Source organism: Rhipicephalus sanguineus, chromosome 8 (assembly GCF_013339695.2).
Source record: "Rhipicephalus sanguineus isolate Rsan-2018 chromosome 8, BIME_Rsan_1.4, whole genome shotgun sequence".
NCBI classification, from domain to species: domain Eukaryota; kingdom Metazoa; phylum Arthropoda; class Arachnida; order Ixodida; family Ixodidae; genus Rhipicephalus; species Rhipicephalus sanguineus.
The window spans coordinates 78,012,381-78,026,923 of record NC_051183.1 but is presented as its reverse complement, the minus strand read 5'-3'; the positions used below and the strand labels follow the sequence as shown (position 1 = coordinate 78,026,923).

At 44.6% G+C, this 14,543-nt stretch overlaps 1 protein-coding gene and 1 long non-coding RNA gene across 2 annotated transcripts in view; both read right to left on the bottom strand.

Moving 5' to 3' along the window:
* The window catches only part of LOC119403335 (E3 ubiquitin-protein ligase UBR2), a 71,808-nt gene extending 61,475 nt beyond the window's left edge, over positions 1-10,333 (bottom strand). Inside the window, 3 exon segments of the mRNA XM_049418282.1 lie at positions 3,524-3,549; positions 6,075-6,233; positions 10,319-10,333. Coding sequence (XP_049274239.1) covers positions 3,524-3,549; positions 6,075-6,233; positions 10,319-10,333 — 200 coding nt within the window.
* Positions 10,334-12,770: 2,437 nt separating this feature from the next.
* LOC119402833 (uncharacterized) lies at positions 12,771-14,206 on the bottom strand. The gene is made up of 3 exons (XR_005185952.2): positions 14,055-14,206; positions 12,989-13,130; positions 12,771-12,923 (listed from the first exon to the last, which is right to left on the bottom strand). It is a non-coding gene; the product is annotated as an uncharacterized LOC119402833 (long non-coding RNA).
* Positions 14,207-14,543: the final 337 nt, after the last annotated feature.

The following is a 14,543-nucleotide window of genomic DNA, read 5'->3' as shown; positions in this document are numbered from 1 at the left end:
CGCTGTCAGCGCTTGAAGATGAGCTGGTGTCGTCTTCGGACTCATAGCTCGACTCAGCTTCACTAAATTCGTGAGCGGGTTGAGCACGCTTTCGAGCGGAACGTTTTTCCCGCGACGCAGCCCCGCGGGTTGACGACGCCATGGGAGCGGCCGAGAGATTGCTGCGCGCGCCGACGCTAACGCCCGATGCGCCCCTCTCGCGTAGATAAAGAGAAACGAAACCAAAACTGCTGCAAACTGGCTAAAAAGGCCAGATCAACAAGTTAGAGACGCGACGGACCTTCAGAAACAAGTGGTATTTGAATAATATATAATATATATAGTGGTATTTGAATTTGAATAAGAGCACATCTACAAGGGGCCCACGGCCCCTTGTAGATGTGCTCTTATTCATTCGTTTCTCGTTAAGATTTCTTCTGTTACTGGGGGGCGATGTTGAATCAAACCCCGGCCCCGGAGACTCCGTACTTGCCGATCAACTAAAGGCTATAGCGGACGATATCCGAGAAATCAAAGCAGAAAAATCTATCACAAATCAGAAATTAAGTGCAATTGACAGGAAACTTGAGAAACTAACAGGTCTTGAAAAACAAGTCTCCGCTTGCACAAAAAGAGTAGTTGAGCTCGAGAAAAACCTGGCAGCCATGACAAAAAAAATTGACGAACTGGAAAATAGAAGTCGTCGTTCCAACATCATTGTGTACGGAATCTAAGAAGAACCGAATGAAACAACTGAAACGTTGCTTCGAACTACCAAAGAACGCGTCCTCGAAGGCTTGCTGGGCCTTGACATTACAGGAATTGAGAGGATTCACCGACTTGGAAAACTAGTCAAAGAGAATCCCACAAAAAGCAGACCCGTAATCCTAAAACTTCTTGATTACCGGGATAAGGTCAGCATCCTGAAAGAATGCTTCAAATTAAAAGGTTCTGGCTTTTCTATCAGCGAAGATTATTCCCATGCTGTACGTGACGTCAGGAAAAAGCTCTGGAATCGAACAAAAGAAAATCGCGATCGTAAAGAGAAAGTAATGCTAACATACGATAAGGTGCGTATAAAGGGCGACTGTTTGCATGGGACGAAGAGCGAAATGATATTGTTGAAATGAAAACAAAAAACGCAACACCTTTAACCGAACCCCGAGTCACCAGAAGCAAAAAATAATAACGCTTCTTAACTTCAACGCACGTAGCCTGGTAAATAAAGCACCTGAACTTGAAGCTACTTTACTAGCCTTAGAACCTCACGTCGTAACCATCACTGAGACTTGGTTGCACTCTGGTATTTCTGATCATGAAGTTGTACCACCTGGCTACACGGTTATCCGTAGAGATAGACAATCAAGAGGTGGGGGTGTGGCTATTCTTCTTAAACAAGATATAGTATATTCCGTTCTGCCCGAAGTCTCCGGTGTTGAGGCTGTGTGGTGCAAGATACACTTAACCGATGGCGTTGTTCTTGTCGGAGCCGTCTACAGGCCTCCAAATAGCGATACAATGTATCTAGACCCGTTATTTGACTACATGCTTAGGCATGCTTCCTGTGGTAGGATTATTATGGCCGGAGATTTTAACCTCCCCGACGTAAACTGGAGCCGTCCTAACCCTGGAACAACCATTACCAACCAGATGACAGATTTCATGTTTACTTTCAACCTTACTCAGATTGTTGACGCGCCGACTCGTATTCATAACCACAGCAGCTCAATATTAGACCTAATTTTTGTTAGCGACCACTTTCTAAGCAGCAACACCTCAATAGAAAGCCTTCACGGTCTGTCAGATCATGATTTAATATTGTGTAAACTGCCCCTAGCTGGTCTTGTTCGTCCACATAGTGCTGAAAAAACGCATCCTTGTTTTCAACAGAGCTAACGATGACGCTATCATGACTTATCTTGTTCACGAATATGATGATTTCGCCAATGTATGTATTGATAAACAGTCAAACATTGATAGGATCTGGTCGCACTTCAAAGAAATCATCCATTATTGCATCAGCAATTTCGTTCCCACGGTCAAGAAAAGGACGAACAAACAAAATCCCTGGATAACGCGAGAGATTATTCATATAAAACGAAAGATTAAGAGACTTAGAAAGCACAGTAAAAATCGTATTAACTATAACTACCGATCTCGCCTCGATGCTTTAAACACTGAGCTTAAGAATGTAACAAGATGTGCAAAACAACAGTTTTGCAGTACTACCTTGCATACCTTTATTAAAACCTCGCCAAGCAAATTTTGGCGGTACTTGAAGACGAAGCAAAAATCAAGTGCCCCAATGGTAGCCGCAGACGGGAAAGCTAAAGTAGACTCTTTTAATAAATACTTTCAGTCCGTCTTCACTGTTGACAGTAAAGAAAACAACCATGGTAGCCAGACTTTCATGCCATCATTTGAACACAAAAAACTGACCAGTGGCCCTATAATTTCTGAGGAGGGAGTGTTATCTTTGCTTCTGAACCTTGACGGAAAGAAAAGCAGTGGTCCGGACAACATTCCTAATGATTTTTTGAAACGTTACGCTGTACCCTGTAGCAAATATCTTTGTCTGATATATCAGAAATCAATTGAAGAATGTCGAATTCCCTCAGATTGGAAAATTGCCAAGATAATTCCCGTTCACAAGTCAGGTGATAAACAATGCCCAAACAACTACCGGCCTATCTCTCTAACATGTACAAGCGGTAAAATTCTCGAGCATATTATCTTGAAATTTCTAACTCAGTATGTCGAAGACAACGATCTTCTCCACCCTTGCCAGCACGGCTTTAGAAACGGACTATCCACTGTTACGCAGCTTGTCGAATTCGTACACGATCTTGCACAGGGTATCAACAATCAGTCCCAAATTGACATAATTTTTCTTGATTTCTCTAAAGCGTTCGACCGTGTATCACACCGGAAACTGGTCTACAAACTTGAGCATCTAATTGGTAATGGACCTGTCACGAAATGGATCGCCCATTTTTTAGCTGACCGCTGCCAATATGTGCAACTTGACGGACACACCTCTGATGTTATTCCCGTACTATCCGGGGTTCCCCAGGGCTCCGTGCTGGCCCCACTTCTATTTTTACTCTTTATTAATGATATAGCCAACCAGTGTGAAGTCAAAATGAGATTATTTGCAGATGACTGCGTGCTCTACCACGAAGTCAAACAGATTTCTGATCAAATTAAACTTAACGGTGCCTTAAACAGTGTATTCCAGTGGTGTCATGATTGGAGCATGACCATTAACAAAGAAAAAACCGTTTCCATGTCAGTTACTAAGAAAAGAATTCCGCTCAAATTCACTTATGGTTCCGACAGCACTGCACTGCGTTCTGTTAACGAATACCGTTATCTGGGTATTTACATCACATCCGATTTGAACTGGACAACGCACGTCCAGCAAGTAACAAAAAAAGCCATGAACAAGCTCTTCTTTCTTAAACGTGCCTTGAAAGACTCACCCCCCGAGATAAAACTTCTGTCTTATCTTTCCCTTATACGTCCGATATTGGAATATGCGAACATTGTCTGGTCCCCGTACACGTCTACCTGCATATCAACACTGGAAAGGGTGCAGCGCAAAGCAGCACGATTTATCTACAACCGGCACCGGCGCACAGATTCACCTACTGAATTATTGCGACGCGCAGGGCTCGCTACTTTATCCAGTAGATCGAAACTCCATCGTCTAAAGTTTATCTACTTACTTTTGCACAACTCATTTAGGATTAAAGCATCAGACCACATCAATATAAGTCAGTCTAGAATTACTCGAAACAAACACCCCCTCACTCTTGAAGAATTCCTTTGCAACAACAACACTTTCTTTATTCCTTTTTTCCGTTATCCGTGCGCGAGTGGAATGCGCTAGACGCATCTACGGTGTTGCAAACGACAGTACAAAAATTTCTAGAACTTGCCGAGCTGTCCATTGCAACACCGATCTAGATGCTTGACATTGCCAGATTGATTCACAAATAGTTTCCTGCTTGCTTGTTGCTTTATCCCATGCCTGTAACATAAGATGAATACTACGATGATGTAACCTCAGTGAATATATTGTAACCTAAGTATATTTCTGTGTTTAGCATGTATGCCATCAGACATTTGTCAAGACATTTATGTATGAATTGTACAGATTTATGCGATTCCGTCTTCATCTACATTTTCACTGTAACACTTTTGTGTGTTTGCTGTTTTTCTCTAAATGTACCCACTCCTGTAAAAACCCCATTTGGGGTTGACAGTATACTGAAATAAAAAAAAATAAAAAATTTCAACACATTGGAGTCGATTTCCACTAACTGTCGTCTTAAGTAGCGCTACTGAACGATTGTTTTGAAACGAAGGGAGTCACACACCAGGTCATGGTGTTAGAATAGGTTAGGTGTACCGACGCTCCGCATCCGCCGCGCAGCCTCCACGCCGAACACGGAGACGCGCTTCGCACTATTTCCGACAGGCTGCGCTGGGTGTATCGAGGCTTCAGGTCAGCCGCTTCAACGAGGGTCGCGTCGCTTACAAAGCCGCGTTTGCGACTACTCTTCGCCGCTCGTTTTTTATCAGGGCACATACCATTATGATTTCAAAGTAAATGCGCAACATCAAGAAAATTCAGTGGCGGTAGCCAACAGAGGGAAACGCATAGGAAATATAGCTTCTGCGAACAGCGATAATGAGTTTACAGGTGAACACGAATTTCAAAAATATTTTAGCTCGTGCACAAATAAGGCCACCGTGGCATATTGGGTGAGGCCGCCGTGACGAACTGGGTTAATAATCACTGGGTCAGCAGCGAGCACCTTAGCCACTGATCCACCGTGGTGTACCCGAACTCGGTTAGTCAAAAAGAAAAAAAGGTGTTCCCTGAAAAAGAAAGCGGGGGCGAGGGGGGACGTTTCACTAAATGATGGTTGTCAGAAGAAAGCAACACATTTGACAATGGTAGGTTAGAAATTCCTTTCATGGGTGGTCGTTGTGCATGTACCATATCAGATGGATTCCAGCAGCCACCTTTGCGACGTTTACACGCCCTAGCTCGCGCGTGGTAATGAAGGTAAACGTAAATTTAACGACCAATTCATCATGACTCACCGTGTGCCATTCTGATTGCTCCTCTCGTTATTCGTCACAGACATGCTGTTTGTTGCAGTAGCAGAAGTACAACTTTGTGCCTTGCTTTGGGTGAACAAACGTGAAATGGTCGTGCTCGTTTCCTTTTCAGCGTCCTAACCATCTGCTTTCTAGTTTCTTCTATCGGAAATCACAGGAATTGAGAGTGCCGCCATATTCGGTGACGTCACTGTCTGACCCGTTAAAACTAACACGCCAAGCCAGACGAGGCCCCACTCGTGCATATACGTTCGCCAGACGAAACGCCTGCCATCCAAATGCTAGACTATTTGAAATAGCTTATCCTTGTTCATCGTGTCCTTATTTACACAACTTACACTGTCCAGATGGGAAAGAAGTGCTTTGTGCCGCGATGCAACTCAGGCTACACATCATGCACGGAAAAAGTTTCCCTTTTCGCTGCTCCGGAGGATAATGACCTCTTAATAGTGTGGCGACCTATATTATTCCACGGAAGGGTCAAGAGTTGCAAACAACATATTTTGTTTGTGAAAAACATTTTGATGCGCGATTTGTCACCAAATCATGGGAAGCGCTATACAAAGGAAACGTTCTTGTCAGTGCGCCGAGGAAGGCGGCTTTGGCAAAAAACGCCATCCCAACAATATTTCCTGGACTGCCCCTTAACCAAGACTGTGAAGAAAAGGAAAGCACCTGCGACCTGTGTTTGCCTTCCCGCCAAGAAACGCTGTGTTATTGGTGTAGATTCATCCAGCTCCACTCCTGCCATCGCTGGATAGTCGAGGCTCCAATACCGCCCTCTCCGGAATTGCCGAAGCGATCTTTCCTGTTCCACCACTGCCAACTGCAGCACCGAGGCCACCGTGTCCCAGCCAGATGCAGAACTAGGTACTGGTGGTATCTTTTAAGAACTCTGAATTCGTCACTCTGCCAACTGCAGCTTGGGCACATCATAAAATAAATATCGATGGCCAGAAAACGGTAGTGTTTTCAGAGATGCACGTGTCTAATGCTGCATTGGTGGCCGCGAAAACAATGTCTGTACTGTGGGAATGGCTGCGGAAGTCGAATGATACAACTACCATGCCGCTCCTGTTCATCACTTATATCCAAGAAAAGTTGTGAGCTTCGATGAGGCACTGAATAGCAATAGAGCACCTCGGATTTCATGGAAATATCCGCAACAATGCCGAGGCCGAAGGCGGTGTATATGAGCGTCATGCGGCATGCCGAACAGTCATGCATAAAACATTACTAAGTCTTTATATCTAACTTAAGTGTATCATATTACAATACCACAAAATCCTCACGGGGTCTTGCGATATCACTAAACACGCTAAAACACCGAATGTTAGAAGCGTCAGGTTTGCGCTGGGTACAGCCAGGCGGCCACCGTCCCGCGCGCGCTGCCTTTGGGCAAGAAAGGGAAAGAGGTCCCCGATTTCTCCTCATTCCAACGCGCCGTCGCTCCACCTAAACTATTCTAACACCGTGCACCAGGTGCTTGATGCATGCCTCCTTTCCTGCTTAGAATGCTGTGTCGGAGCAAGATGGCGAGTTGGGCCTGTTGGTTTACGTTCATGTTTGCAAAATTAGATTGAAGCACATTGAAAAAAAAAAACGTGGACAGTTGAAGTGGAGAGGAGTGAGCGCTGTCCTGTCCACATCGACTGTCCACGCCTTTTTGTTGTGTTGCTGTGTTGGCTGTGGGTCGGTGTAGCGTCTTCTAACTCATTCACCTATCGGCTTGGTAGGGCAGAATAATCAATGTGCGACAACTGCAACTGTGTAGAGACTATCGATCATCATTTGTGCCGCTGTCCGCAATTTCAAACAAATCGCCGGACTCTCGAGTGTGCCAATGTGCCAGGAGACTTGATGGTCGGCCTTTTACTGAAGGAAAGATCTTGGGAGTCTGTCTTCATATAACATCAGCCCAAAAAAACCATACGAGCCCTCGTGCAGTACTTCAAGGCAAAAGAATTGAGTGACCACCTGTGATACGCCCCTCGTGTGTCTGTGTTTTTTACTCCCCCATTCTCCTCCCATGAGTACGGTAGCAAACGGGACGCTAGTCAACATCCCTGCCTATCCTCTATTCCTTCTCTCTCTCTCTCCTTCCTACAAGAAAAAAGTTCAGCGGAAGATGAAGCGTTGAGGAAACGTTTCATCATGGGCTGTTGTCTTCATCAGGGCCCTGACGGAAACTAGTCCCCTTGTCGAGTCGTTGGCTTCAGCGACATTCCCTTTTCAACAACTTTTCTTCACTTCATCCTTGCGTTTCATTCAGTAAAGCTAATTGAGACGACGCTTACATATTGCAGAATGGCTGTGCCTGATCCTAAATTTTGTCATATTGCATTGCTAGTTGTTTGACAACAATTTTGCTAATGATGAATCATACAACAAAAAGTGTTCTTGAAGGTTGGCTACTATATAGCTGCGTTTTAATTACCGCGATATTTTGGCTTCTTTTGCCGCTTCAGAATAATCTTATTTAGTCGCATGCTATATCTCATTTCATGGTTTTTACGTTTCTATGCTGTACAGGAATCGTTGCTGTTTTACACAATAAAGTATGACATGAAATCTACTGAGCTCTCACTCTGTAATAGTCATTACAGAATAAAGTAACTGTAATTACTATAACAGGGAGGGCTAAAAACGTGCATTATCATAATTGCATGCATAAAAACAAAACAGCAAAAAGAAAAGAGATCCCGCATGACGTCTTAAAAATGTTTACAAAACGTATTTTCAAAGACAATGGAATGGGATATTTTAATCCGTTTTTTAAAATGGGATTTTTTGTGACGTTTTTAGAACGTTTTGTAGATGATCTTAAAAACGTTTTTTAGATAGTCTTTAAAACGTTTTCTAGATGGTCTTAAACACGGATTCTAGCCAGACATTAGACGAGATCTAAGACGTTTTCTTGACCTTGGGCTTCTGTTCCGTGACCTTTTTGCACGTTTTTATCGTGTCGGATAAATGTTTATCGAACGTCAATCATCATTTTTGTGCTACCTGGGGTGGGCCCTTCACTGATTCGCAAAAGGAAGAATTATGGCGTAATGGGTACTGGGCAGCTGTACTTGCAGTGGGCTTCCTAGGATACTCTGAAACGACCAATGTTACGCTCACAAACGTTCGTTTCCTTGAGGCTCGGTTGAGGCATTTACTCGGAGCCGAATCAGTAGTTCAGAAACCGATGTGCCTGGGGCTCGATTACGTTATCGTGTTCTACTCTTGAAGGCGAAGCTCAAGCGCATTCCAAGTTTTAGATGCGAAGTATCTTATGGCGGAGTTCAATCCGGTGGTGGTGGTTGTGGTGGAGGTGTGCGGCGTGACCACCCTTACTGCGCATGCGCACACCCTCTCCACTCACCCTCTCTCTCTCCCTCTCCACATCTCCTCTCCCATTTCCCCCTCTCCACTTCCCATCTCCCCTCCCCCTTTCCACTCTTCCTCTGAAACGCGGGCTAGACATGCCGAAATTCTTTCCTGCACAACGCCGCAATGAGCACCAGCGCATGCCCGTCCCCTCCCCCTCTCTCTCCTCTCCTACGTTGCCCCCCTCTCGCACGCCTGCCGACTGCGTTCCCCGCTCGCCCTGTGAGAATTAACGGGCAGGTTAGAAGGAAGACAAGACGCGCGTAACGTTCCTCTTCGCGTTCCACGACGCGAGGTCGGTAGCATGCCCAAAGAACGCCAACGGAACGTGATCGTGCAAGTGCTGTGGCTTCGCATCGCCTCATGGTCCCTTTTAGCGGGAAATGGTGTAATTTTTTCAAGTTTGTAAATTGTACGACTTGCGACTTCATCTATAAGCACAGTGGGCCCCAGAATGGCGCCCAGGTTAGTCCATGTCGTTGTGCAAATGTGTATTATTGAAACAACCTTCCATAAACAGAAATATTTATTTGCATACCTAATTATATTGCCTGGCACTTTCGCATGAATGAGATTCAGATGAGCGCAAAAATGGTTTCAGCATTGGCTGAACAGTTTTAAGCAAATGCCGAACAGGAAAAGAAATTGAAAAGGAGAACGGCAGTCTCGTGACTCCTTGGATCACTGCATAATGTAAGTGAAGCGTTCCTGGTTAGCCAAGAAGAACGTCTTGTTTTTCCATGAAGCGGCGTTCCACTTGTATTGTGATGAAAGAACAGTAAATGTTATGCGATTACGTGCGGGCGAGGCACGTGGCGTCACTACTTTTGTATGGTTTTAACAGCACACCGACGTCTTTATGAGGGCGCGCGTAGTTTAAATGTGGGCGATTGTGGTCAGGTTGATTCGAACCAGAAGCGGTCGCAGACCTTGCAGCTGTGGCCGAACGTGCGGTCGAGGAAATCACGCTTGAAACGCGCATCGGCGCCACCAACTTCAGGTAGTGACCGCTTTCGGCACTTGGCCGCTGCGTCCCGCGCCCGTACCTCTTTGAGCTTCTCTTGCCGCCGCTTGCGCGCTGCTTCGGCTTGCGGGCGTGTATCTCGGGGTCCGCCCGACGCTGACGTCTCTCTGCGGCCTCGCGAGCTCTCACCGCAGGGTATTGGCAGCGAGCCAGCTCTGCTGCTGCCTTGCGAGCCCTCCGCTCCGCCGCCTTGTCTTCGTTCATGTTATTAGTATCGAAGCGCACTGACTGACGACTGTCGAAAGAGAGAGGAAGCGCGCAGTAGTAGCCCTCTGGTGGTCTCCTATCAAACTAGAGCACGCGCCGGAGTGGAGCGAGCGCCGCATGCTACAGTTGGCTAGGTTATATGTGGTTTTACCTGCGTTCATATCATCGTCAAGGCGCTCGAAGAACAAGAGGAAGAAGGCTTCTATTTAGCGCGAGCGTGAGCTGAGATGTTTATACTTCACCTGTCTTACGGCCGGCTACTACGGCGATGGACAAGCCCTGAGCATAAGCAGCGAGCTCCTAAAAAAGGTAAATAGACAGAAAGAAATAGCCAGACAGAGAAAGAGATAAAAAGAAAGAAGCGCCAAAAAGAGATATGAACAACAGAGAGCACGACAGAAAGATAAAGAAATAGAAAAAAGAGAAAGAGGAACGAAAGAGGAAGCGATAAATATAGAGGCACAAAGAGAAAGGAAAGAAAGACAAAAAGATAGAAAGAGCTTGAAAGTGAGAGAAAGAAATAGATATATTGAGAAAAACAGAAATTGCAGAAATGGAATAATAAATAGAAACAAGGAAGGACGTCCAGCTACGCTATACCTTCAGCTGTGGCATCTCTAATGTAAAACTCCCATCACTAGTGTGAAACTGTGGCTTTTCTATATATTTTTTTGAAATTGCTGAAACATACGAGGTATGCTTGAAGGAATTGCCCCAAGAATAATACGAAGTTTTTTTTTTTTAATTTAGGAAATTGTCACCAAAAGTATAATACGTTGAGAATGTTGAAATATTGTACTTAATCGAATATGGTTTTTTTAGCAGAGAAAGAAATTACTACCGTGCGCCATCGCTTTTCTGTTTTGTATTGAAATGGATAGAATACCGTGTGAAGTGTCTGACATTGCAGCTGTTTCTCTGGAAAATGAGTAGAAATGTTTCAAACAGAATTTCTCGATCTGCGTTTTGTCTTCTTTCATTGATGTAGTGACGCCCACAACACTGGTTCTTGGACGCGATGACGATTGGAGCGCCGGCGAATATCGAAAACTGGAACCACATTCAATTTTTTGCAGGCTTTATTAGGTATTGTTTAATAATAAAACAAATACCGCAGTGGCCGTTTAACGCACGCAGACAATCAAACAAAATATTATTACCACAGTCTCTCCAGCTTTGTTTAGTCAGCGTGAAACACCACCGCAGTTGAGCGAAAAACGTGGTATGCTCCAGCAACACTGGTACTCCGGCGTTGTGCAACGAACTGTAGCGGTTGCACTCATGCCAGACGTGCAAATAAAAGGAACATGAGACGTGCTTAACAAAACAACAGACGGTCCCTTCTGTTTTTCAGTTATGTTTAGGTGTTCTGTGTTGCATATGTGACACGACAGCCAACACGGACGCCTTGGTCTTCAATGTAGAGCTTCGGTGAATAGTGGTATGCACTTTAGGCATGAGGACACGTGGGCATGGTTCTAAAATTCCCTCATGTCCGTCGCGCTGCTGTTCGCCTAAGACATCGTTTTTTTTTCTTTTTCTCATGAGTGGCGCAGGACACCGTCCTCGCGTGGCTCAAGTTTCTCTGCCGCAGGCAGGCCGGCGAACGCGTCGCCGGCAGCGCCACCAGGCGCCTCTTTTAACACGTGAGAAAAAAAAGCGAAAGTCACTCTCTGATGCAAAGGAAAGATGCGAGATGTGCACAAAATAGAATTTTAAGCTGTACATACTTGTTTTGAACAAACTAAGTCTACCTGCGAGAGTGCTTTGCTCCTACCAATAGAGTGAAACCCCATCGCTGTTGGGTGACGCTAGTGGTCATACGTTCACGACTTTCAGGGCCCAATTAAAAATAGAATTCATTGCTTTGTGGAAAAAAAAAACATGCTCGTTACTGCCGATGTGAAAAACAATCTTGTCATTTTCACCACAGTAAAAGAAGTCACAGTTTCTCCTCAACGGGAAAGCCAGAGATGCGATAGCAACAAATTAAAATGTCGCAGGGAGAACGGCAAGCAGATTGATACTTGCAGCTAGCCGCTCGAGCGCAATGGACTGACGAAAAGAGCACACACAGGACAACCGCAAACTAACGACGGTCTCAGCTCGACACTTGCAGCGCGCTGCTCAAGCACAAGGAGGGACTCTCGAAAAGAACCCACAGGTACACACGGGACGAGCGTGAACTAACAACTGTTACGGTTGTTACTTCATGTGTGAGCAGCGTTCTGCCACCCAACGCTGTTAGACATCTTTTTCTTTAAATCTACGGCGCGTGGAGGGAGCCCTCCCTGTCTCCTGCCGCGCAATAGCGTTCGAAGCATCGTTTAATCGGCGTTCCACATTATCGGTGGGTGCAGAAATGGGCCACTTTTTAGTGCGCGTCTCAAGGGCAGCTTTCAAACTGAAGGAAAAAATATAAAACAGCGCTTACTTAAACACAAGACGAAGGAAGAAGAGACACACACTGTCAGAAGAAGAGACACAGACTGTCAGCGCCGTGTGTGTCTCTTCTTCCTTCGACTTGTGTTTAAGTAAGCGCTGTTTTATATTTTACCGTGGAACCTCACCAACTCGCCCAATTGCGTGTCTTCTTCAAACTGAAGTAAAATATAGGAGCATCGCTTTAAAGCGCGCCCTTCAGGCAATCTCGCGGGTGATACTACACACACTGATGCACCTCCGAACTCTGTCTGCCGTTAGCTTTAAATTGTGTATATAAATACCTCGCCGTTGTTATGCTGAACAGCCGCTGGCGCATGGCCGAGTTGTTTAAAGTAGCGCGCTGCGGAGTGAGGGGTGTCGCAGGTTCGAATCTCTGTGGCGTGCTGCGGCAATATTTGTCCTGATTTATTTGGCTTTGTGGTTTATATATATATATATATATATATATATATATATATATATATATATATATATATATATATATATATATATATATATATATATATATATATACATATATATATATATATGATTCCAGGATATGGCGGCAACGGCGCCGGCAAAAACAAGCCAGCCGAGAGTGTCCATATAATTGATACCGCAAAAAAAGTACACCGCAATTCCCCTCACTCCTGTCATGCTGAAATTCGAGAATCCTAGAAACGGATACAATGTTATGTGCATACCCATGTTGCGAACTTGCATGACGTCTCTTTGCTGCTTAGAGAAGATTCCCTGAAAGCGCTTGGCGGTCCAGTGGCTATAAGTGTCATCCAATAAATATTAGAAAGTAATTATGATAATGTTTATGAAGTAGTGTGATACCTTACTGTTGCTCATCATGAAAATAATACCGCTTGAAGAGAACAGATGCGCTAGCGATAGTCGCCACCTGGTCGAATTTACATCGAACATACTCGCTTGTGCTCGTGTTGTATGTCCATACACGTTCCTTGGTGCATAAAAACTGCATGATTAAAGAAAACCATGCATGAGTGCTACTGTTCATTAATAAATCCAAGATTACAGTCACAACAGTCACAATATGAATGCTTTCTTCAATGCAAAAGAATAAAACATATGCTTTCTAAGCTTTCAAGTGTGCAGCCGCATAATGATAACGCATACTCAGCGGTCCAATGTTAAGGGCTAGAATGTAGCGTGTAAGCAAATACACAGTGCGTGAGTATTGAAAGTTAGGTGTTAGTTGAGTACATCTGCTGTGTACTTCTCTGCACTGTGTTGCTGCCCCTGCGGAGTAGTAGTGCCCCTGCGGAGTAGTATCGACTAATGCACCCTGCTTTACATTACGCTGTATATTATTCTTGCACTGGCATCACCCAAACAAAAATAAGCTCACACAAGCTTTTCTGAATAATAAAAGCGAAATTAGAATGAAGCAAAAACGTTCCCAAACATACTACACTGCAAAATATTCCTTCGAAGTACTTTTTATACGTTTTCCATGGACGCTGTCTTGTATTGCTGTGATCAGCGAACTGTCTCCTGGCATAACGTTAGCGAATACTGCTACCTTATTGAAAATTCAAATAACGATGACGCAGCCTGGCGGCACTATGAAGCACAAAACTGCTTCATTGCATTATGGGGCATACAGATGTAAACATTGGTGCTTTTTGAAGTACCTCGCGCATTGCGGCTTACATGGGCGCTCTAACTTGCACTCGGTAAAACGGCTTTACTTCTTCTACTTGTATTATGGTATACCGAATCTATGCTGTTCCTACTATTTGCACGACGTCAAAGTCCACAACACATGCATGTAGTAATGTGGAAATAATTCGGTGCCAATATAAATAAAGCAGTTTTATATAATTACATGTGGGACAAATTATAGAGAAAGATAAATAGACTGACGTGAAATGTTCACCTGTCTTATATCCGGTCTGCAGCTCTTACCCATTCCGCATGTGAATAAACCGTTTACCAATGCCATCGAAGCGAAAACCAGGAGGATCTTACAAGGCAGCTCTTCAGCCATGTTTTTCTTCTCGGCAACTGCGTTTCAGCATATGAGCAGACACAAAGGATTGGATGGCAGCTTCTACTGAAATAGACTTACCTATATTGGTATGGAAAACAATACAACCCTACTATTGTGCCGAAAAGATCGCAGGTGGGCAACGCGAAATTGTGTTTTGCTCGCCAGGTCGACAAAATCTTCTGATTGACGCTATTGCTTTTTTTTCTGCCTGCGACTACGCGCCTGTGTTTGTCCATTTCGCCGAAGCGTCATGCGTCGTTTTCTATGTGTTCGAACTATACGATATTTCCTGCTCATACACCGAGCATTGAAGTAGAGCAATGGATTTCAACCAACTGTTGTTTGGTCACCGGACGTATTTATGGATGAACTCTG